The sequence below is a fragment of the Petaurus breviceps genome, unplaced genomic scaffold, assembly GCF_028583685.1.
Source record: "Petaurus breviceps papuanus isolate PSGF00001 unplaced genomic scaffold, PetGlider_PUasm1.0 90633, whole genome shotgun sequence".
NCBI classification, from domain to species: Eukaryota; Metazoa; Chordata; class Mammalia; order Diprotodontia; family Petauridae; genus Petaurus; species Petaurus breviceps.
In genome coordinates, this window is record NW_027187293.1 from 7,804,804 (window position 1) to 7,827,815 (window position 23,012).

General features: G+C 36.3%; 1 protein-coding gene across 1 annotated transcript in view; it reads right to left on the bottom strand.

The window, feature by feature from the left end:
• The window catches only part of RYR2 (ryanodine receptor 2), an 864,696-nt gene that overhangs the window by 628,943 nt on the left and 212,741 nt on the right, over positions 1-23,012 (bottom strand). The window contains exon 2 of the mRNA XM_069064486.1: positions 4,088-4,207. Within this exon, the coding sequence (XP_068920587.1) occupies positions 4,088-4,207 (120 nt within the window). The remainder of the gene's footprint in view (positions 1-4,087; positions 4,208-23,012) is intronic.

A 23,012-nucleotide genomic window follows, 5' to 3' on the forward strand; every position in this document is an offset into this window, starting at 1 on the left:
AAAACCAAGCCAATACAGGGGAATCTTTAATTGCCATTACTATCACAAATGGGTAGCTAGAAGTAGGAGTAGTCCCCTCCCTTTAGAAAGGATCTTCTAGGGATGGCTAGGTGGCGCAGTGATTAAAGCTCAGGCCTCGGAGTCAGGAGGTCCTGAGTTCGGTTCTGGCCTCAGACACTTAACATCCACACACACAAAAAAACTAGCCGTATAACCCTGGGCAAGTTACTTAACCCCAATTGTCCTCCAAAAGGCAAAATAATAATAATAGTAATTAATTAAAAATAAATTAAAAAATAAAAAAGGGTCTTCTAAAAACAGCATAAGAACAGGTAAAGAAATGGGATTAATGAACATAAGGAAATGTTTCCCACTAACTGTTTTTTTCACCTCTATGTAATAATAATATCAATAATCACTTTAATATTTTTAAAGTGCTTTATAAATATTGTTTCACTTTATGTCCACTAGGAGCCAATTTTACAAGAATAGCAATCTTACTTGAGGACCTGACTTCAAATCCGGCCTCAGACACTTAACACTTACTAGCTTTGCAACCTTGGGCAAGTCACTTAACCCCAATTGCCCCACCTCTCCCCCTCCAAAAGGCAAAAAACAACAACAAATAAAAAACAAACAAAAATAATCCAACCAATCTTACTTGAAAAAGCATATACCAAACAGGACAAATTATTATTTGTATTCATCTAAGGAATGAAAACGTTAATGGTGGCAAAAAAAAAAGCTATTCCACTTTCTACTTTAGTTTATCAGATTTCTTAAACTGATAAATACATATATTGAGATAATATTCTTCATTACCTAAAAAAGAGGTAACTAAAACTGCTTACTATAGAAATGGTCTTCAGGCTACCTAAATACTTAATAACTATTTGTTGTTCCATCATTTCAGTCATGCCCAACCTTCATGACCCCATTTAGGGTTTTCTTGGAAAAGATACTAAAGTGGTTTGCCATTTCCTTCTCCAACGTAATAACTATATCAATTTAGATATCAGTCAGGTAGAATTCTTTGATTTATTTTCATGTCTACAGTAAAAAGTAAAACCCTATTCCTTCAAGATAGTACCAACTACACCAAGAAATTTCCCACCAAAATGCTGCTTAGGTCTACTAAAATTTCTACAAAGGAAAACAGGGGGAAAATATTTCCAATATGAAATTGTGATTTATTCTAACTGTACCAGGAAAACCAGTAGTTCCCCTGTCTCAGAACCAAAACTGAAGCATAAATGGTCTGCTTTAATGGATAAACATCTCCATCTTCTGGGCTTTTAGAACATTGCAGCTAGGTGCCATTCGATCAGAGTTAGTGGGATTTTAAAAAATTAGTGGTATTATAATAAATAGCTGAAATTTCTTAGCTCTGCATACCAAGCTTTCAGAGATGCAAAACTGCTGTTGACAAACAATAGATAACCATAATGAACAAACAGTCCACTAGAGAAGACATAGTGAAGAGGGAAAAAATTATATATACACAATTGGAGAACAAAAGAAATACATCCAAGGAAAAACTGAGCTAAATTAAATTGAATAATTTTTTCACGTAATTGTGATTATCACGTGATTGTGTATAGAGCTTTCTGCCAAGTGCTGAGGAAGATGACATTTGAATAGAGCATGGAACTTATAGAGTAATGAGAGCATTTGGCACATACAGAAATAACTAATAAAGCTTGTATGTGGTTGGTGTGTGAAAGAGTAAAACCAAAGTGCTATGTGAGCTCCAAGTGGGAGGAAAAAAGAATTATTACCAACTAGGGGAAGGGAATAATCAGATATTATACACACACACACACACACACATACATATATATTACAGGTTATGTATACAATATATGTTAAAGCCAAGAGTGGACATCTAATATTTTCAGAACCATTTCCTATTTTTTAAAAAGTCCCTATACAAAAGAAAATCTGGGATTCAAGACAAATATTTAAATTATGGTCTAACCCCTATACTTTTAACACTAACAGAGGGAATTTCTAATTCAAAGGAAATAGTTTTCAGTTTAGCACTTCTCCTAAAAGCCAAAAGGTCAATTTCATAAATTTATTATAAGTGAAATAAATAGAATACATACTAAATAGAAATCTATGGATTTTCAGACTGACAACATATCCTTAAATTGAAATGTATACATTTTCTTCAGGCAACTCTTTGCACAAATTGTAAGCAAATATCCCACAGAGAGAAGGTCTAGATCAGTTCTAACAAACATCCTAAAGCCATGGAAAAGCAAGTCATATACTAGACTGAAAGATTCTGAAACTTAAAACATTTCTGGGATGATTTCCATTAATGCACACACACATATGTATATGTACATATTCATAGCATTTAGTAGCTGAGCATTTATTGCCAACAATCATTCTACTCTTCCTATCTATATAATAAAAGCAAGGTAAGCCAAGTACAAAAAAATGAGGTAACAATTTTCTGCCAAGGGCAGTCCAAAGCCAAAGTATCTGTGAGAGAATATTGGCACTCAAGATATTATAATCATGAGTCATCACCTTGACATTGTTTCATTTCAATGTTGTACTGAACTACTTCCCCCCCCCTTTTTGTCACTGCCAAACAACAAAGAATAATGGAATATTTATTTATGGGACTTTGAAGAGACCTTAGAAACATTACTTAATCCCAACTTTCAAATTTGCACATAAGGAAATTTAGGCCTAGAATGGTTAACCATCTTACCCAAGCTATTTAGAGGCAGAAACAGGACCAGAATCCAGGCCTCCTGACTCCTAGTCCAGTGCTCTATCCCCTATAACCACATTATCTCTGACTGCTATTTGGTTATCATAATTTACTCATGGGTTCTTATATTACTTTTTTATTATTAAGGGACTAAGGAATCAGGAAAAACTGGATCTGTGCTGTTGCACTGTAATTACTTTTGTATTCTATTTTTGATAATTGGTATCCAAAGCTTTGTCAAAATGTAGTTTTTAGCACAAAAGATGACAAGACAATCATAAATAGAGCTATAAATTGCCAGTAACTAGGGCATCATCACCCACTGGAAATGTGGGCTTGAAGACTAGGAATGAGTCATAGCTGGCCAATTTACAATATGATATCTAGTCCTACTCCGTTGTTTAGGTTGCTGACAACTTATCTATACAACTGATCTCTAGGCTGCATACAATTTTCATACAATAATTAAAGCCAGCTCCTCGATCATATGACCATATGTTGAAAAATAACAGGTGGTAAAGAAGCCTGTAACTAGCAGAAAATTAATCAGTGTTGCCTCCTGAATGATATAAAGGGCCAAATGCCTTCACACTTGATAACTACAAAATAAAAATGAGAAAAAAACAGAAGAAAAATGACATCTTGGTATAGTGGAAAGTAAAACATTAGCTCTAAAATCAGAGGACTTGAGTTTGAAACCCACTTTAGATGCTTACTATGTGTGTAACCTTGGAAAAATTACTTATTCTCCCAAAGTCTGTTTCCTCAACTATAAAATGAGAAGATAAAGTAGATGACCTTTATGGTCCTTTCAGATGATTGATCTAGGATCCTAAGTGCATTTACAAAAAAGTTCTATATTTTCATGTTCAGAGAAGAACATAATTCCTCTTTTAACTATATATGCTTACATCTTGTTATATGTTTAACAACAAAGTATTAAAATGCTAAAACTATGTTTTTATTCTTATAAAAATCACTGCATACTATTTCACTTAGCCTGTTCTCCTAGAGAAATTGATGATTTTTTTCCCTGTCTTGGTCAATTTTATTTGCTATTTCTATAGGGAATGAATTTTACTGATAATTCACTAGAATTTAATGTAACTGCACATAAGAACCCTGGGTGATGCACATAAGAAGGCACTGTTCCTTGCAGTTATTGACTTTACATAAGTATAAAAGGAAAAAATCAGACAAACACATAATTCATAGTATTAAATGATAAGCATATGAGAAGGTTGCAAAACAAGTGCTTTGTGAGGTCTGAGGGGAAGAAAGTTGGTAAGTGACAGAAAACATTACCAGAATCAGTAAACTTCATTGTTCAAATGAAGCCAAATTTATTCTGCCTACCTTAGAATTGGAAGTAGACTCCAAGAAACAGAGCCTGTTGCCAAATCCTTCAGCTGCCAAACATAGTTTCTGCTGTTCTTTGTGGATGGTCGCAGTACATTGCAAAACCACTTCGTCATCCTGCCAAAAAGAAGAAATAAGTGGCAAATGTTAAGTTGGACATGACTATGCATTCTAGATCATATCTGGAAGGAAACAACTCAGATGCATTTTAAAAATCAGAGTTAAAGGCAACAGCAAGAACAAAAACAGAAGCAATTCCCAGGGCTTTATTATTCATTGTAAGAAAGCTAACTTGATGTAGAATTCACAATACTAAGGCATTCATCTTTTCCCACATGATACCTCCTACTTCCCAGGGGGAACACTGAGCAAATCACACCACAAACTGAGGCCTTTTAAACATGATTAAAACAAGAACATTACCAAGGAATTATGCCACATATCTCCTTAACAGCAAATGTCATCACAATAAAATAGATTATAAGGGTGGGCAGATACATGATTGTAAATCTAGCATTCCAAAAAGCAGATCAAGAGGAATAGTGTCTTCAGTACATATGTAACCTTCCCTAGCAGATTTAAATGGATATATTCCCTAACTATTCCATACCATTACAAGATAATGGATTCTCGAAGGATTGATTAGGCATGGTAGGTGGTGAAATGGATAGAGTGTTGGGCTGGGAGGTAGGGAAAAGAATTTTCCTGAGTCCAAATCTGGCCTCAGACACGTACCAACTGTGTGGCCCTGAGCAAGTCACTTAACCCTGTGTGCCTCAGTTTCCTTATCTGTAATATGAGCTGGAGAAGGAAATCACACACTGCTCCAGTATCTTTGCCAACAAAACTCTAAATAGGGTCTTGAAGAGTCAGACGCAACTGAAAATGAATGAACAACTAAAGTAGTGGGGGAAAATATTGCACAACCTTTTGTTACCATCATCAGTAATCATGGTGGTACCACCTAAATATGTACCTGACTTTAACAAAGCACGTGTCCATCACCTTATCCCAACCGTACAATAACTGTATGAGGAAGTCAAGGCCTATGATATTATCTCCACTTTTCCAGCAGTAAACTGATACATCAAGAGGTCAAATGACTTTCCTTGGAGACATGCAGATATTAAGGGGTAGCTTTGGGATCAGAACTCAGGTTTTCAAATTTCCACGGTCCAGAGCACATTCTATGACATAATTATATTACTCAGTTCCATCAATGGTGAAAATTTAGGAAATACAACTGTTTTAATTATGGCATTTCACCTTGAGGGTTAAAAAAAACCTGTCAGGCTAGATGGCAGATGTCACATTCATCACTACTTTTAATTAATCACAACTTTAATTAAGTGAGAAGGGCAAAACAAACAAATGCTTCTAAAAGTGGTAAGATCTGACCAGCCTTAAAAAGCATAATGCTGGTTGATTAACTTCAAGAACATGATTATCTTTCTTTATTGATAAGAATCAATATATTACACATGAAAAACAATGATGCCTCTACTTATTTGTTTTTATATGATTTAGGTAGCAGCAACAATCAAAGAACAATTCAGAAGTTCCAGACCCAGATATAGTCAAATTTCTTGCAAAAAACTTTAATATCTGCTCTTTGGAAAGCATTAATTCCTAGTAAATTTTCAGTTATTGTCATTTTAAAATGGTCAACTTGTGTAACAGCTTACTGAACATCTCAATGGCCAAGAGTTGTGAACTATGAGAGCTGAGTATCTTAGGAGATATGGTCTTCCCCCTCCCTTTACACATAAGTGTGCACATGCACACAATTTAACCCTGAAGAAAAGGAAGGAACCATGACTCCAGATTTGGGGATTAGAAATGGAATCTTCGACACTCATGCTTTTTTGCTTTTTTTTTATTCCCAACACTTAGTACAGTTTCTGACACATAGCAAGTGTTCAATAAATACTTGTTGACTGTCTAACCAATAGAAGAGGAGCTTGGTCTGGGGAAAGCAGTGTGGCAAGTATGGGAATGTAAATATTTAAGATCTTCCCTGCCCCTAGGCTAAGTACACCTGGAGCCTGTGGTGGGAGGCTTGTTTCTCAGGAGATACTTTGTGATTGCGCAGTAGGTCAAGAAGGTTGTTACATTCTCTGAGACAGGAGAAGGCTATATAAGCTCTGATGGGAGGCATTGCTTTGGGGCTCACTTTGAGTAGTATTGTGTGATTTGACCAGATGAGACTCTGGACAGCCGTTGTTGAGAGCCCCCGACTTTGAAAACCTAGATGTTGATGCTTCCTTCTCTGGTAACTGTGATTAGGTATGGATGTATGTAATGGTTGGACAGTTTGGAAGCCTGTCTGCTGAAATGTTCTTGTAACTTATGCCTGTAACCTCTGTATATTCTGAAGTTCAGGGTGCTGACCTTTTTCCCCTGAATTAGGTAAACTATATATGTTTGATTGATTAAAGTAAGCTTGTTCACCCATTTTGAGTTGCTTTCTTTTAGAAAAGCAGATCTAAGAACCTGTGTTGGCAGCCACCCTGGGGATGCTGGGGTGCTTGCTGCTAAAAATGGTCACTCAGATGAAATGGCTAATCAAGGAGTGGCAAGCAAGACACCTGTCCCTGGGATGTCCAGTGTCATCATCCACCATAAGCAGGTGGACAGGACCACAGCAAATCAATTGGAAGAATAACTTAAGTGACAAGAACTTTCTCTCCCTTGACTATGATCTCTCACAAAGTTAGGAAAATCTCTTTTCTCCCTTTTCTCTCCTCCATCCATCAGTCTGGGAGGAGCTGAAAAAAAGAACCATTTCCTATTTTGCTATCCCACTTTGCCAACCAATTTTTTTTTCTTCTAGAGACTCCTGCTACAACCTTCCCTTTGAACAAAAGGGATAAAGTTTAGGTATGACTTAATAGGTATAGAGAAGTCTTTTTACCTGTAAGGTCAGAATTTTGGGGTCCTAGTGTAGACAGCCTATGAAATACTCAAGGACATTGCCCCCTCCCCCATTTGCACTCTGATCTTGAATAATGGCATAACCCCTGACAAGGGAAAAACTAATTTATAAAAAAAAATGGTTGGCACCCCAGCATCCCCAGGGTGGCTGCCAACACTGGTTCTTAGAGAGATCTTATAAGAGCAGGATTCTATTATACAGGTATTTTGTTATTTCTTGTGTCCAATATACAGGAAACCATAATGAATCAATCTACAGATATGTATTAAGTACCTACTTTCTAGCAGGTACATTTATATACTAGGGATATAAATACAAAAGTGAGATAGCCTCCACCTACAAGGAGTTTACATAATGTTCTATGGGGATTCAATAAATGTTTTGACACAAAAAGGATAGAATCCCCATTTATAGGAAATATAGACTCATAAAATGATAGAACTGGAAGGGATCTCAGAGCCAGTAAAAAAAAAAAAAAGTTCGGGAAGGAGGCAGATGATTTGGGTTGGAATCCTTAGTCTGTTACTTACAACCCATGTGGATTTAGTTGACACATTTTGCTTCTCTGAATATTAATTTCCTCATACATCAAATGAGGAAGTTGGACTAGATGACTTCTGTAGTCCCAGAAATAAATCTGTTGCACCAGAAGTCTAGCTGCAGATAACTGTTAAACAATTGTCAAAGCAAAGCATAAAGCTGGAAGATGTATACTTGCCAAGGTATCCACCAGTATCATGGAGGATGTGATGAAAAAGAGATTCCCTATTGATGTGGAGGTCCTGTAGATAATTCTCTCTGTGCACAATATATTTTTCTTATGAAATAAATGTTGTCCTATGAAGCAGCCTAGATGATGGTGGATTAGAGTCCATGGACCATTTTTTAATAGGCATTGGGTTGACAAAAAGCCCAAAGAACATTAACTCTCAAAGTTGCTAAATATAACCATCTCTATCTTCCAACCAAATTAAAGTATGTGCTCTCCTCCAAATATATACTTTCCCAAATCCATATCTTTTCTCATACTTTTTCCTATACCTAGGTTTTCCTTCTACTTTTATAGCAATCCTATATTCTCATGTTAAAATAATAATAATCTTTCAAAAATTAGGTCAAATACTACCACTTCCAAGAAGTCTTCTCTCTTCTTCAAAATTATTAATGATTTATGAAACACATACTGTGTTCCAGGGACTGTATTAGCAATGGGGAGGCAAGTGGAAAAGCAAGATAATCCCTGCCTTCAAGGTGTTTAAATTCTATTCCCATTATACACTTCATATAGTACTTCCCTTGTACATCCTTTACACCCTATCAAATTCTATTTTATACTAGTTTGTGTAAGTATTCTTTCCACTGCAGTTTACAGCAAGAGATCTTAAATGGATTTGTGAACTTATTTTTTTTTTACGATAACTGCATTTGAATGTAATTGGTTTCCTTTTTCATCCTATGTATTTAAAAAGTTTTCTGAGAAGGAATACATAGGCTTAACCAGACTGCCAAAGAGGTACATAACAAAAAAGTTTAAAGACCCCTTCTTTGGAGCAATGACCATGCCTTATCTTACATATGTATTTTCCCTCAGTACCTAGTATGGTGTTTTGGAAACAGTAGTTACTTAAATAATTGTTTAAATAATTCTAATTGTTGGATTTTTTACATGAATATTTGAATTTTCATCTTACAATTTCTAATGCAATTTAGATGTCTGTTTCATGTAGCAATTATCCAAATACAATGCAGCAGGCAGAATATTCAATCTGTATATATTACATATCATCAGTGTTTCTCTGCTTCTGGCTTAACACGAATAAACATCTATTAGAACTGAACTCTTATCTATTCCATCTTTGACTATGTTAAAGGAAGAATTTCATTTTCTAGCACAAAGCAGGTTTGCCAGATTACACATACAGATAAACATATATAACACCTGGAGAAAGAAGCTAAGTGGTATAGGAAATAGAACACTGAACCTGGAGCCAGGAAAACCTGAATTCAAATCCTGCCTCAGATACTTACTAACTGGGCACAGCTGATACTTACCTTGGACAAGTCACTTAACATCTGTCTGTTTTTTAAAATGTAAAATGGAGCTAATAATAATAGGATAAAATGAAATAATATTTGTGTAATGGTAATGTAATTTGACCCCTTTGTATTGGCAAGTAAGCAGGGTACTCAGCACTTAGTAATTGATCAAGCCTCTGTTGGGGAAACAGAAGGTATGAACCCCTGTTCCTGATGTGACAGGAAGGGATTAGCTGAAACAGGAAGCTAATGCTGTGTGTATATAAGAAAAGCCCCAGAGAGGTGCAGTCAGAATTTCTTGGGAAAAGAATCTGGAGGCAGAGCAGCTACAGAAGAGAAAATTGAGAACTGAGCCAGAATTTCCTGAGAACTTGTGGTGGTAGAACTTTTTATGAACAGGAGCCCAGGAGCCTCTTCCCCCCAGGCTACATAAGGCGATTCTGATTTTTTGAATGAGCTGCAGAAGACTGAGGAAGCATGACCAGGATGCAGGGACTTTGTTTGTGGCTTGGTTGAGCCTTGAATTTCTGAGAGCAGAAATTGTGAAGGATTTGAGATGGACTGGACCCTGTGAACTTCAGTGTGGAGCAGGAACTAACCAGACAGCTGGAGAAGGAACTGGGAGCTGTCTGCCATTGAACCCAGGTGACAGTCTGGGGAATCCAAGTAGAATCTGGGAGGGATCCTGGGAATCTGAGAACCAGCCAAAAGTCAAGGTGAAAAGAACTCTCCATGGGTACTGAGTAACAATGAAATTGTAGTTTACTAGTGACCTAGGGGTGGAGGGTTTGTGTATTTTCTAATAATTGTACTTAGTGATTAATGATACTTAATAATTAATTGCTGAATAAGGGACCAATTGAGTTAATTTAGTGTGCCCCATGAATGGAAGCCTTTGACTATTGTACTTTGAGATGATTGTTCTTTGTTCTAAATATTGTGACCACTTTGGTGAAAACTATGTGGCCATTTTAATGATAAGCTGTTGTGAATACTATATTGTGATTTTCTGTGATAAGTTGTACTATTGTGAATGCTGTACCTTGATTTTCTGTGAGTATTTTGCTTTGATTAATTATGGAATAAATAGAGTGTTCACTATACTGTGTAATCAGAACTTTAAAAGCTGTTCATAGTAGCATTCTTTTGGAAAGCTGCTCGTGCATGGCGTTAAAATTTGTAAAGCATAGTGCCTGGAAGGTAGGTACTATATAAATGCTAGCTATTATCATCATTATTATTAATAGGTCATCACAGAGTTAGAGAATGTCAGAGCTGGAAGGAACAGTAGACATCATTGAGTTCAACCCTCTTAATCAACATTTGAAGACAGGCCCATCCACCAAGGCAAAGTAACTTGTTTAAGGTCACACAGCTAGTAATAATAATTTTTAAAAAGTAGAGACATAGTCCTAGAAGGCAGCTAGGTGACACAGTGGATAGAACACTGAATCTGAAGTCAGAAAGACCTGAAATCAAATCCAGCCTCAGATACTTACTAGCTGTGTGACCTTGGGTAACCATAGAACAAGGATAACAATAGCACCTATCTACATGGTTGATGTGAGGATCAGATGAGATAATATTTATGAAGAGCTTTGCCTGGTACTTGCTTGGTTCCTTCCTTCCTTAATACAGGGCTAGTCAAGCACTCAACTGTGAAGACCACTTTGTCCATCTTGAGGTTCAAAATAACATGGTTGATCACATCATCAGATGCTAAATCCTACCACTCCCCAGGCTTAGTCTTTGAGAAATTAACCCTGGGGACTCTCATTAGTTTACATTCTTAGTCTTTCACAACCTAGTGTTCTCAAGACTTTGGAGAAATAAAAAATAGTCCCTCCTATGAAAGATGTTGGGGATCCTCTATCTTAATGTTGTAGTAGAGAGAAATTGAAAACAATTTCACTTATCCCACAATTCATCGAGTTAAAAGTATAAATGCCTGTCATTATTTATATAAAAATAAAGGCGTTCTTGGTAAAGAGCCACAACAACCACCTCTTTTAATCTTTAGCATCACCTTGTGAAGACGGTATCTTTTTAAAGGTGATTGTTGGAAGTGAAGATTCCACCAAAGAATCTACTACGATTTAAACCTCTGATTCCTTACAAAACATACTCTGATCTTGTAATTCACAATGAGATTAGTAACCACTGGAAAATCTATACTTTAAGGTAAACTAAACTTAATGGAGTGAAAAAAGCTGTTCTGGTTATGACAGACAAAGTTAAGGAAAGCACAGAGATTAAATAACAGAAAAGCAAACATGTAGAAACAGCATGCAAACTCATTTGAACTGAGGGGAAAAATAGTCAATGAGAATCTAAAGAATAAATCAGATGTAGTATGAAAAGATAAACCATTATTAAACCAATAAGACTTTTAATTTGAAAGAGTGGTCAATAGACTACTGCTATATAGTTTTTTTGTTTATTTTTAAGGAAAGGACTGACATAATAAACTTGTTAGGATACACCTAAAGGAAGCATAATATTTTAAAAAATTAGATGAACTTGAAGTCAAGACCTGGACTTGTGAATTATCAACACACAGATACGGCAGACAAAGTGAGAGGTCTGTGCACTCTGGTCTTTGGGACCCAGTAAGAGACAGTAAGTTGGCTTTTGCCCCCGAGGTGAAAAGCCAGCACAGCCAGCCAGTGCCACATGGCAACTTCAGCTTCTGGCCTGCAGACTGTAGGGGGACCAAGCAACCAGTCTGAGGGGTAATCGCTCTTGCTTTAATCTACTTGGATCTGGATTGCAGTATAGGGTGGAGGTCCTGGGGTGTGTGTCCAGCTTGCCAGAGCATGTGGAGGCCTCAGAGAGGGCACCTATCTAATACCTTCGGCAGCTGAGAAAACCCCAGCATTTGGGACAAAAGCTCCCCTGTCTGGTGGCAGGGTCCTACAGTGGCAAAAGGCCCAGGGGTCAAGTGACTGAGGGGCAACATGACCAGGCAAAGGAAACAAAGCAGACAGAAGATTCCAACATCACACTCCTATTTTGGGGACAAAAAGGAGCAAAGCATGGAACAGGAGGAAGACAGTGAAGTCAGAACTCCTGCACCAAAAGCTTCAAAGGAAAATACGAGCTGGTTACAGGCCATAGAAGACCTTAAGAAGCAGATAAGAGAAGTGGAGTAAAAATTGGGAAGAGAAATGAGAATGATGCAAGAAAATTATGAAATGAGAGTGAACAGCATGACTGAGGAAAATAACACCTTAAAAAACAGACTAACTCAAATGGCAAAAGAGGCTCAAAAAGGCAATGAGAAGAAGAATGCCTAAAAAAGCCAAATTTGACAGATGGAAAAAGAATCTCAAAAACTCACTGAGGAGAATCATTGCTTCAGAATTAGATTGGAGCAAAGGGAAGCTAATGACTTTATGAGAAATCAAGATACTGTTATACAGATCCAAACAAATGAAATAATAGAAGGCAATGTGAAATATCTCATGGGAAAAACCATTGACCTGGAAAATAGATCCAGGAGAGATAATCTAAAAATTATTGGACTACCTGAAAGCCATGATCAAAAAAAGAACCTAGAAATCATCCTCCAGGAAGTTCTCAAAGAAAACTGCCCTGATGTTTTAGAACCAGAGGGCAAAATAGAGGTTGAAAGAATCCACTGAACACCTCCTAAAAAATATCCCAAAAAGAAAACTCCTAGGAATATTATAGCCAGGTTCCAGAATTCCCAGATTAAGGAGAGAATATTACAAGCAGCCAGGAAGAAACAATTTGAATACATATGTGAATGTGTGTATACATGTTTACAGGTATACATAGATAGAGGGCACAGGACCAATTTAAGAGGAAGGGATGATACTTAAAAGGTGAAATTAAGAGGTGAGAGAGGAATATAATGAGAGGAGATGGGGAAAGACAGAATGGGGTAAACTATCTCATATGGAAGAGGCAAGGGAAAATGGTTACAATGGAGGGGAAGAACAGGAAGGCAAAAGGGAATGGGTCAAACTTATTCGCATTGAATTTGGCTTGGGGAGGGAATGAAATACACACTAAATAGGGCATCTCACCCTACAGGAGAGCAGGGGGGAAGGGGATGAGAGGGAAGGCAGGCTGGGGGGGAGGGAAGTTGGAAGCACTCACTTTTGAAAAGGGATCAAAGTAGAGAATAGAACAAGTGGGAGGTGGGATAAGAGGGAGGGAAATATAGTCAGTCTTTTACAATATATCTACTATCTTACTGTTTTGCATTAGCTACACATGTACAACCTATACTGAACTGCTTATCTTCCCAGTAAGGGTGGGTGACAAGGGAGGAAGAGAATTAATCTGGAATTCAGTTTTAAAATCAAATGTTTAAATAAATATATATATATGCTATTATTAATACTATTTTACATGCAATTAGAAAATAAGTTATACAGGCACTGGGGCATAGAGATCCACCATGCCCTACTGAAAAACTCGAAAGGAGTATGGGAGAAAATATGGGAGAGAGCAGATTGGAGGAGGGGATATCCTGTAGGACTGCTATTTTGGGGTGGTGGGTAGGGGAAACAGGGGAGAAAATTTGTAACTCAAAATCTGGTGGAAATAATGATGTAAATCAGAAGTTAATAAAGCATTTGGAAAAAAAATAGACCCGGGCTTGGATCACTGTTCCAATACCAATCACCTATGTGATCATTATACTGTAAACTCTTTGAAGGAAGTGGCAGTCTTTTACCTTTCTTTTTAATCTTCAGGGCTTAGCACTGAGCTTGCGGTACAGTAGATGCTTAATAAATGTTTGTTGACTAACTTACATTTTATTTCATACTAGTAGAGATCTGTGAAACACTTGTTTGACCTAGAATGATCTAGTGAGATAAGTATCACAAGTATTATTGAATGATGCAACTGAAGCTCAGAAATGCAAAATTACTTATTCATGACTTAGGTTCAAATCCCAATTTTAGTATTAATAGTTATGTAACCATACTACTTTACCTCTCTAAACTTCAATTTCCTCATGTGTAAAATGGACATAATATTACTGGTAGCATGTCACAATGGATAGAAAGGCTGATCTCAATCAAGTAGATCTAGGTTTAAATAATACCTACAACTAAAACATAGTTAGAAAAGGCGAAAGGAAGCCATATTATGCTTCAACTTGCTTACTTAACAAAATGGGAGATGGAAATAATGGATGTAAGCCTGCTTTTCTCCAACATTCTAAGAACTAATACAACCACTTGGGAATCTACAAAGTACTCTGGGAGCTATTGGGAGAAAGATACTATCAAAACACAACATACTAGGATAAAACATAAATACTTTGTATTCACCAGGATGGGAGATATTGAAAGACTTTAATATTATGCCATTTAAGGATGAGTTGAAGGAACTTGGAATATTTAGCCTAGAGAAGGTAAGATTTAGGGAGAGGAAGGCATAATGGCACCCTTTAAATATCTGAATCGCTGTCACATTGGAAAGAGAATAAACTTGTCCTCATTGACCCTGTTTGTCAGAAATAATACTAATGAGTAAAAGTTAAAAAGAGGAAAAACTAGGTTTGATTTAATGAAAAACTTCTTTAAAATTAGAGTTATCCAAAAGCAAAATGGGTTATCTCTGTTCCCCTTTACTGTAAGCCTTTAAGCTGGATAATGGGGAGAGGGGAATGTTGTAGGGAGGAGTTTTGTAAGATTACAGGTTGGAGTAAATGGCCTCTGAGGTCCTTTTCAATTCTCGGATTCTATGTTCCTGTGATTTTCCTATTCAATTCATTCTTCTAAGGTCCCCAAAATCTAGAAAATTGAAATATTAATGAGTGGAAGACTAACATGACAGGGAAAACCTCAAAAGGAAACACAAACTAGATTAGTCTATGCTGTACTATAGTATAAGAATAGGCTGCAAACAGTTTACATGGCCAGATACTATCCCATAACATTTCTGGCATTAACCCCAGAAACACTTCTGCAAATGGGAATGTTGAAATCACACAAACAGGTCCACATGAAAAATAAATTTCCATAACATGATGTGACTTGCCTCTCTATCCATTCTCTATTGAGATTTTCTTTCAATAAATGAGAAAGAAGCAGATTGCAAATGTCATCAACATCACCAAAGACTTACTAAGAACACTCAGTACTTCATTCTTGACCCTTTGCAAACAGGAAAATATAGTATTCGACAAAAGACAGGGCAAGAGAAATTTCTTTCTATGCATCCTGACACCTAATTAAGCATAAATGTCTTAAATTATTAACATGAGGATATGATGGGACAGAAAAGTTAGAACTAGTAGGAGAGAGAAATAAGACCTAATGAAATGAAAAGCTTTGAAAGTCTATCATTCACACTTAATGTTAAGTGAATATTAATGAACATCCTCTAAATTCCATCTTTGTGGAAAAGAAGGAAAATACCCATATGGAATAGAAAAATAAGAATTTTGACTGAGAAACAAAAGACTAAAAAAATAGAAGAATACTTGACTGAAAGGCTAAAAAGAAAAAAATAAAGAAATTTTGAATTTCACTGACATCTCTAAGATGTTCAGTATCTAGCAAGATAAAATATATCTTGCCTATAGTATTCTGAAATACTTAGTATTTCTACCACAAAAATCACTTGCATGCATGTGAGTCTATGTATGTGATTGGGAGGAGAGGATTTTTGTACACTCACATTCTAGAATGCTGACAACAATCTTCCTTGCTGCAATACACCAGGGATGACAATAAAAGCTCTACCCTACAGTAACTAGATGCATAAAACACTTAGATATGCTGGGAGGAAAGCAATTGCCTTCTGTGGTGTAGCCATGCAAACTCATTGCCACACAAACTTACTGCTGTATTTGAGTGAGACAGGGACCCTGAAAATCTTCCTTCCCCCTATGGAACAAAATATGCTACATGGGCAAAAATAGTAAAATTGATATCATTAATTTTTAAGATTAGCCTCCATGTATCAGACAGCAATTTGGAATCAGGAAGGCTTATAACCTTTCTTTATGGTTTATACTATACCATCACCTCCAAAAGCATATTTTCTTTTTTTTTTTTTTTGAGTGACCAAAGTACAGAGATTTTTCCAGTCTAGGCCACTTTCTGCAATGAAAAATGCTTCACTTCTCTGGATAGGCACCAAGTACACAATGTGAAGGAGAACAGATCCCAGAGAGTTTTACTGCAGTGTGTTTTCAGTAACACATTTTTGTTCATGATGGAATATTATTCATAGAATTTTATTTTTATCTTGCTTCTGGAATTTTTCTAATCATACCTGTACACTTGAATGTTTATATTGAGACCTCAGAGCTCTGAACATTAAAATATGGAAACTAGATATTGCTCCATGGATACAAAAATTTGTTTAAAAAAAAAACAACACAATGAAACATTAGCTTGCATTTTTTTGTCTCTGGCTCTTGATGCTGCTGTTGGCAAACCTTTTGAATTCTGTACTTAATTATGATGTAAGTGAAATCCCTCAACTAAAATACAGATTTGGTATCCAATATGCTGGGCACTACAACCCACATATTTTCATGAACTTTCAGTAAATTACAAAAAAAAATTAATGCTATGAATAAATTATTAAGATAGAAAAATTCTCTAGCCTAGGCTGAACTAATAATCTAACAAATTATATTTGAGTAATAAATAATCCCAAATAATGGATACATTAAAGATTCTTTCCCACAAAAAGTGTTTGTAGACAAAGCACCATATCTAGTATTATGACTGGAAAAATCAGAAAATTAGCCAGATGATGAGAGAAATAAGTAGCCCTTCATAGGGAGGGGAATAAGATTGATGAACAAATTATCTCAAGTATATTGAAATGAGTATTCATTATGTCAATAATGCTGAATATGCTTATTTGACCATTTATTCCTACACAGGATGAACTTAATCTTTCATTTAAAAAGTCAGAAAAAAATATATTTCTCAGGAAGTGGCAGATTAAAAACCAGTCATAAGAGGTTTGCACATGAGTGAATGTGATACAGATGAGAAAAAGGAGATAAAACTCTGCAAAAAATCTCCCCAACAAATAGGAGGTTCTCCCTGTAGAGTCCTGAATCTAAACCTCTTAAAGAAATATTAATATCCCATAGGAGAGATCAAGAATGGATATTTACAGGCAGTAGCAAATGTATGGAATCCTGTTACTGGTCCAGGAAAGAAGACATGGATCATAGTGACATGTGATTCCTTGCTGAGGGTAAGGGAGACAGCTATATGCAAGTATGTCATAGTTAATCAAATCAGGAAGCATGCCCTCTTTCTGGGGATTGGGATATGAGTGAGAGCCAACTTAAAAAAAATTAGCTGTCAACAGAGATTCACTTTTGCTGATTGGTGTAGGAATAAGAAAAACTTTCAAAAGAAATCTGAGTTGTATCTATAGTGGCTTGAAGTCCTAGAAAGTAAAAGGGTTCTGCAGGAGTACTTTATCTTTTCAACCATTAAAAGGATAGGATTTTGTTACAGAAAGAAGGCAAAATGGTACAGTGAAAAATAACTTTGGATTTCGATTCAAAGAATCTAGGTTCAAATTCTGGTTCTGCAACTTATTGCCAATGTGACCTTGCAAAAGTGATTTCAACTTTCCAAGTCTCAGGTTCTTCCCTTGTTAAACGGGAAGTTATCCTATGTGCACTCTCAAATCTTTTCTAGCTTTAAATTGTATGATCTTATTGAATTTTTGTATCAGTGTTTCAAATGTTTGAATGTCTGGTTCCTAACTAGAGATAGAGATAGATCTTATGAGACCAGGGAAGAATTTGTTTGGTAGGACAGTTGCTGACCTAAGCAAGTTAACTTTAAACCAAAAATTGATGGGGAGACAAACCAGAGAAAAATAAAAACTAAGCAATGTGGAGAATAAAAAGTGTGACCTGGAAGAAATAGAAGGAACTGAGTTCATCTTGTCTAATCCTTAGCTAAAAGCGTGAATCCCTCCTCTAACATTTCCAACAAGAGATTATCTATTCCTTCTGAACTCTATCCTGATGCTTTCTCTGTCTCTGTCTCTCTGTCTTTCTCTCTCTCTGTCTCTTTCTCTCTCACTGTCTCTGTCTCTTTGTCTCTCTCTGTCTCTGACTCTCGTTCTCTCTCTGTCTCTCTTTCTCATACACACACACAATCTTCATGTTTTCTACAACATAAAGGTTGGAGCAATAGTCAATCCACTGGATGATACAATAAAGACTTTAAAATATTTTGACAGGCTATATAATAATGGATTGAAATGAAGAAATTAAATTTCAAAGAAATAAATGTAAAATGTTATAGGCGATGCCCCTCTGGAAGGAGCATGAGGAAGTAAACATTAAGAAATCTAGGATAGGTAAAAAAAAAGATAGCAATAAAAATCCACTAATTTAAAAAAGAAAAAAGAAGAAATAAATGTACTGTCCTTATTTTAGCCTTTAAAATCACCAGCTTAAATCTCAGATTGGAAAAATATGGATAGGTGATAAGTAATGAATAGATAAAATATTTATTTATTGAATAAATTGAATGTTTATTTGGCTGCATGATGAAAATGAGTCAACAGTTTGACATGGTTGTCAAAAAAGTTAATGTAATTTTAGACCACAACCTATCCAGAACAAACAAAAGAACTGCTTCACTGACCTCTTTGTAAATCAGATTATATCTAGAATATCATATTGAGTTCTGGGTTCCACATTTTCAGAAGACTATTGGTAAAAAAAAGTGACTACACTCAGCCAGCAGACACAGAGGCAGGCCGGGAAGGCACGGCACGGCAGGCAAGGTGCAGCCGGCAGAGGCAGGCCTGGAAGGGGCCTGATCAACTCCAGGGGAAAGTCTTCCCACCAACCACAAGGTCCACTACCAGGCCTATCACAAAAGGGCTGGGACTGGAAAGAGTAAGGTAAGAAGCAAATACAGGGGCCCCTGTCCAGGACAGCAAACAATCCTGGGGCTACCACTTCATAGTCCAGAAATTTAAAAAAAAAAAAAAGCCCCTTTCAGGACCTCCAAAGTCTAGGATGACAGAGTGAATCTCACTTGCTCCAAACCACCCCCTCTGACCCTGAAAACATAGTAACTCTTGCCCCAGGGCAAAACCCTCTACAGTAAAGGTTTGGGATCCTAGAGGAAGGACATGGCTAGCACCCTGCCTCAAAATGGGTAGAAAGCAGACTACAAAGACAAAGACTCTGAAGTCCTACTATCCTCAGAGGGAGGAACCAAACTCAGAGGGAGACAATGTGGACTCCACACCCAAAGCTGAAATTTAAACAGAGAATGGATCCCAAGCACAGAAGGCTCTCCTAGATGAGATCCAAAGGAACTTTGAAAACAAAATGAGAGACATAGAAGACAAAATGAATAATTCTCTCAAAAACAAAATAGCAGAATTAGAAAAACATTATAATGAGGAAAACATCTCTCTAAAAAGAAAAGTGTATGATATGGAAAAGGAGCTCCAAAAATTAACCAAGGAAAATGATTTGCTAAAAACTAGAATTAACCAAATGGAAACAAATAATTCTATGAGAAACCAAGAATTACTCAAGCAAAACAACAAGAATGAAAAATTAGAAAAAGAGGTAAAATACCTCAAAGAAAAAATAACTGACCTGGAAAACAGATCCAGGAGAGATAATCTGAGAATCATAGGCCTACCAGAAAATTATGATGAAAAAACGAGCCTGGACAACATTCTCCAAGATCTCGTTAAGGAAAACTGCCCTGAGATACTAGAACCTGAGGGTAAAATAGAAATCCAGAGAATCCACCAGACACCTGCTGTAAGAGATCTCAAACTGAAAAGGCCTCAAAATGTTATGGCCAAACTCCAGAACTACCAGATAAAAGAGAAAATACTTCAAGTGGCCAGAAAGAAACAATTCAAATATCGAGGGTCCACAGTGAGGATTTCACAGGATTTGGCAGCCTCTACACTGAAAGATCAGAGGCAGTGGAATACAATTTTCTGGAGGGCAAAAGAAAAGAGCTTGGGTTAAACCAAGGATCACATACCCAGCGAGACTGAGCATATTCTTCCAGGCAAAGAGATGGTCATTCAACGATTTAACAGAGTTCCAGACCTTCTTGATAAAAAAGCCAGAACTCAATGGAAAATTCAACCTCCAATTACGAGATGCAACAGTGACTTAGAAAGGTAAACAAGAAGAACACACACACACACCCTGCTATTTGATAAGAGCAAACTGGTTATAGACAAGTAGAGGGTATGACTATAAAATACACAAAATGATGATTTAAAAAAATCTTATTAGGGGCTACAAAGGGACTGCAATGGAAGAAAGGGAATGGATGAAGTGAAAAAGAGTAAATTATGCCACATATAGAGGCATAAAAACTGTATAGCAGAGAAAAAAAAGGGAGGGAGTTGGGAAGCATATGAGCTTTTCCCTCATTGGTTCTGGTACAAGGAGGGAATAACAACCAGTTAAGCATAGGACTCTATGGAGAAGAAACACAAAAAGTATCATTTTAGAGGGAAAGAGGGGAGGGAGAGGAGCTTCGCATGAGATTTGTTCCTGTCACTCTTGGTGCGAAGAAGAAATAACATACTTCATTAAGTATAAAAATATCCTACAGGCAGTAGGAGGGGGAAAGGGTTACAAAAGAGGGGTGGGAGTGGTTTGTAGGGAGGGAAGTAGTAAGGGGAAAGGAGAGGAAAAGGGAGGGGGACTGAAAAGGGAACACTGAGGGAGGTGGTGGTCAAAAGGAAAACTATTAAGGGGGGGAAGGGAGAAGGGAGGGAAAATATGAACATTAAGAGGGGCAGGAATGGGATGGAGGGAAAGAAACAGATAACAATCATAACTGTAAATGTGAATGGAATGAACTCTCCCATAAAACGGAGACGGATAGCAGAATGGATTAGAAATCATAATCCTACAATATGCCGTTTACAAGAAACACATCTGAAACAGAGGGATACAAAAAGGTAAAGGTAAAAGGTTGGAATAAAATATATCATGCCTCAGCTAAAGTAAAAAAAGCAGGGGTAGCAATCCTTAACTCAGTTAAAGCAAAAGCAAAAATTGATCTCATTAAAAGAAATAAGGAAGGAAACTATATCCTGTTAAAAGGCACCATTGAGAATGAAGCAATATCATTACTTAACATATATGCACCAAGTGGTGTAGCATCCAAATTCCTAGAGGAGAAGGTAAAGGAATTAGAGGAAGAAATAGATAGCAAAACTATACTAGTGGGAGATCTTAATCTCCCCCTCTCTGAACTTGATAAATCCAACCTCAAAATAAACAAGAAAGAAGTTAAAGAGGTGAACAGGATTTTAGAGAGGATAGGTATGATAGATCTCTGGAGAAAACTGAATGGGGATAAAAAGGAATATACTTTCTTCTCAGCGGTTCATGGCACATACTCAAAAACTGACCATGTTCTAGGGTATAAAAACCTCACAATTCTATGCAGTAAGGCAGAAATATTAAATGCATTCTTCTCAGATCATGATGCAATAAAGGGCCAGGGAAAGACAGACTAAAAACTAATTGGAAATTAAACAATTTAATTCTAAAGAATGAGTGGGTCAAACAAGAAATTATAGAAACAATCAGTAATTTCCTTCAAGAGAATGATAATAATGAGACAACATATCAAAATCTGTGGGATGCATCAAAGGCAGTTCTTAGGGGAAGTTTTATATCCCTGAGTGCATACCTGATTAAATTAGAGAAAAGGGAGCTCAACGAATTGGGCATGCAATTAAAAAACCTAGAAAAAGAACAAATTCAAAATCCCCAATTAAATACTAAATTAGAAATATTGAAGACAAAAGGAGAGATTAATAAAATTGAAATTATGAAAACTATTGAATTAATAAATAAAACCAAGAGCTGGTTTTATGAAAAAAAAAAACAAAATTGATAGACCCTTAGTCAATATGATAAAAAAAGAAAGAAAACCAAATTATGAGTATCAAAAATGAAAAGGGTGAATCTACCTCCAATGAAGAGGAAATCAAAACAATAATTAGGAATTATTTTTCCCAATTGTATGCACATAAATTTGACAATCTTAGGGAAATGGATGAATATTACAAACATATACAAATTGCCCAGATTAGCTGAAGAGGAAGTAAATTACTTAAATAATCCCATCTCAGCAAAAGAAATTGAATAAGCCATCAGTCAACTCCCTAGGAAAAAATCTCCAGGGCCAGATGGATTCACTAGTGAATTCTATCAAACATTTAAAGAACAATTGATTCCAACACTCTACAAACTATTTGGGAAAATTAGTGAAGAAGGAGTCTATTCTTTCTATGACACAAATATGGTACTGATACCTAAATCAGGAAGAGATAAAACAGAGAAAGAAAATTATAGACCAATCTCTCTCATGAAAATAGATGCAAAAATTCTAAATAAAATACTAGCAAAAAGACTACAGCAACTTATCTCAAGAAAAATACACTTTGATCAGGTAGGATTTATTCCAGGAATGCAAGGATGGTTTAATATTAGGAAAACCATCAGTATAATTGATCATATCAACAATAAAACTAGCAGAAACCACATGATTATCTCAATTGATGCAGAAAAGGGTTTTGACAAAATACAGCATCCATTCCTATTAAAAACATTAGAAAGTATAGGAATAAATGGAGCCTTACTTAAAATAATAGGTAGCATCTATTTAAAGCCATCAGCAAATATTATATGTAATAGGGAGAAGCTAGAAGCATTTCCCATAAGATTAGGGTGAAACAAGGGTGTCCACTGTCACCCCTCTTCTTCAATCTGGTACTAGAAATGTTAGCAGTAGCAATTAGAGAAGAAAAAGAAATCAAAGGAATCAAATTAGGCAAAGAAGAGACCAAGCTATCACTCTTTGCAGATGATATAATGATATACTTAGAGAATCCTCGAGAATCAAGTAAAAAACTACTTGAGACAATAAATAAATTTGGCAAAGTTGCAGGATA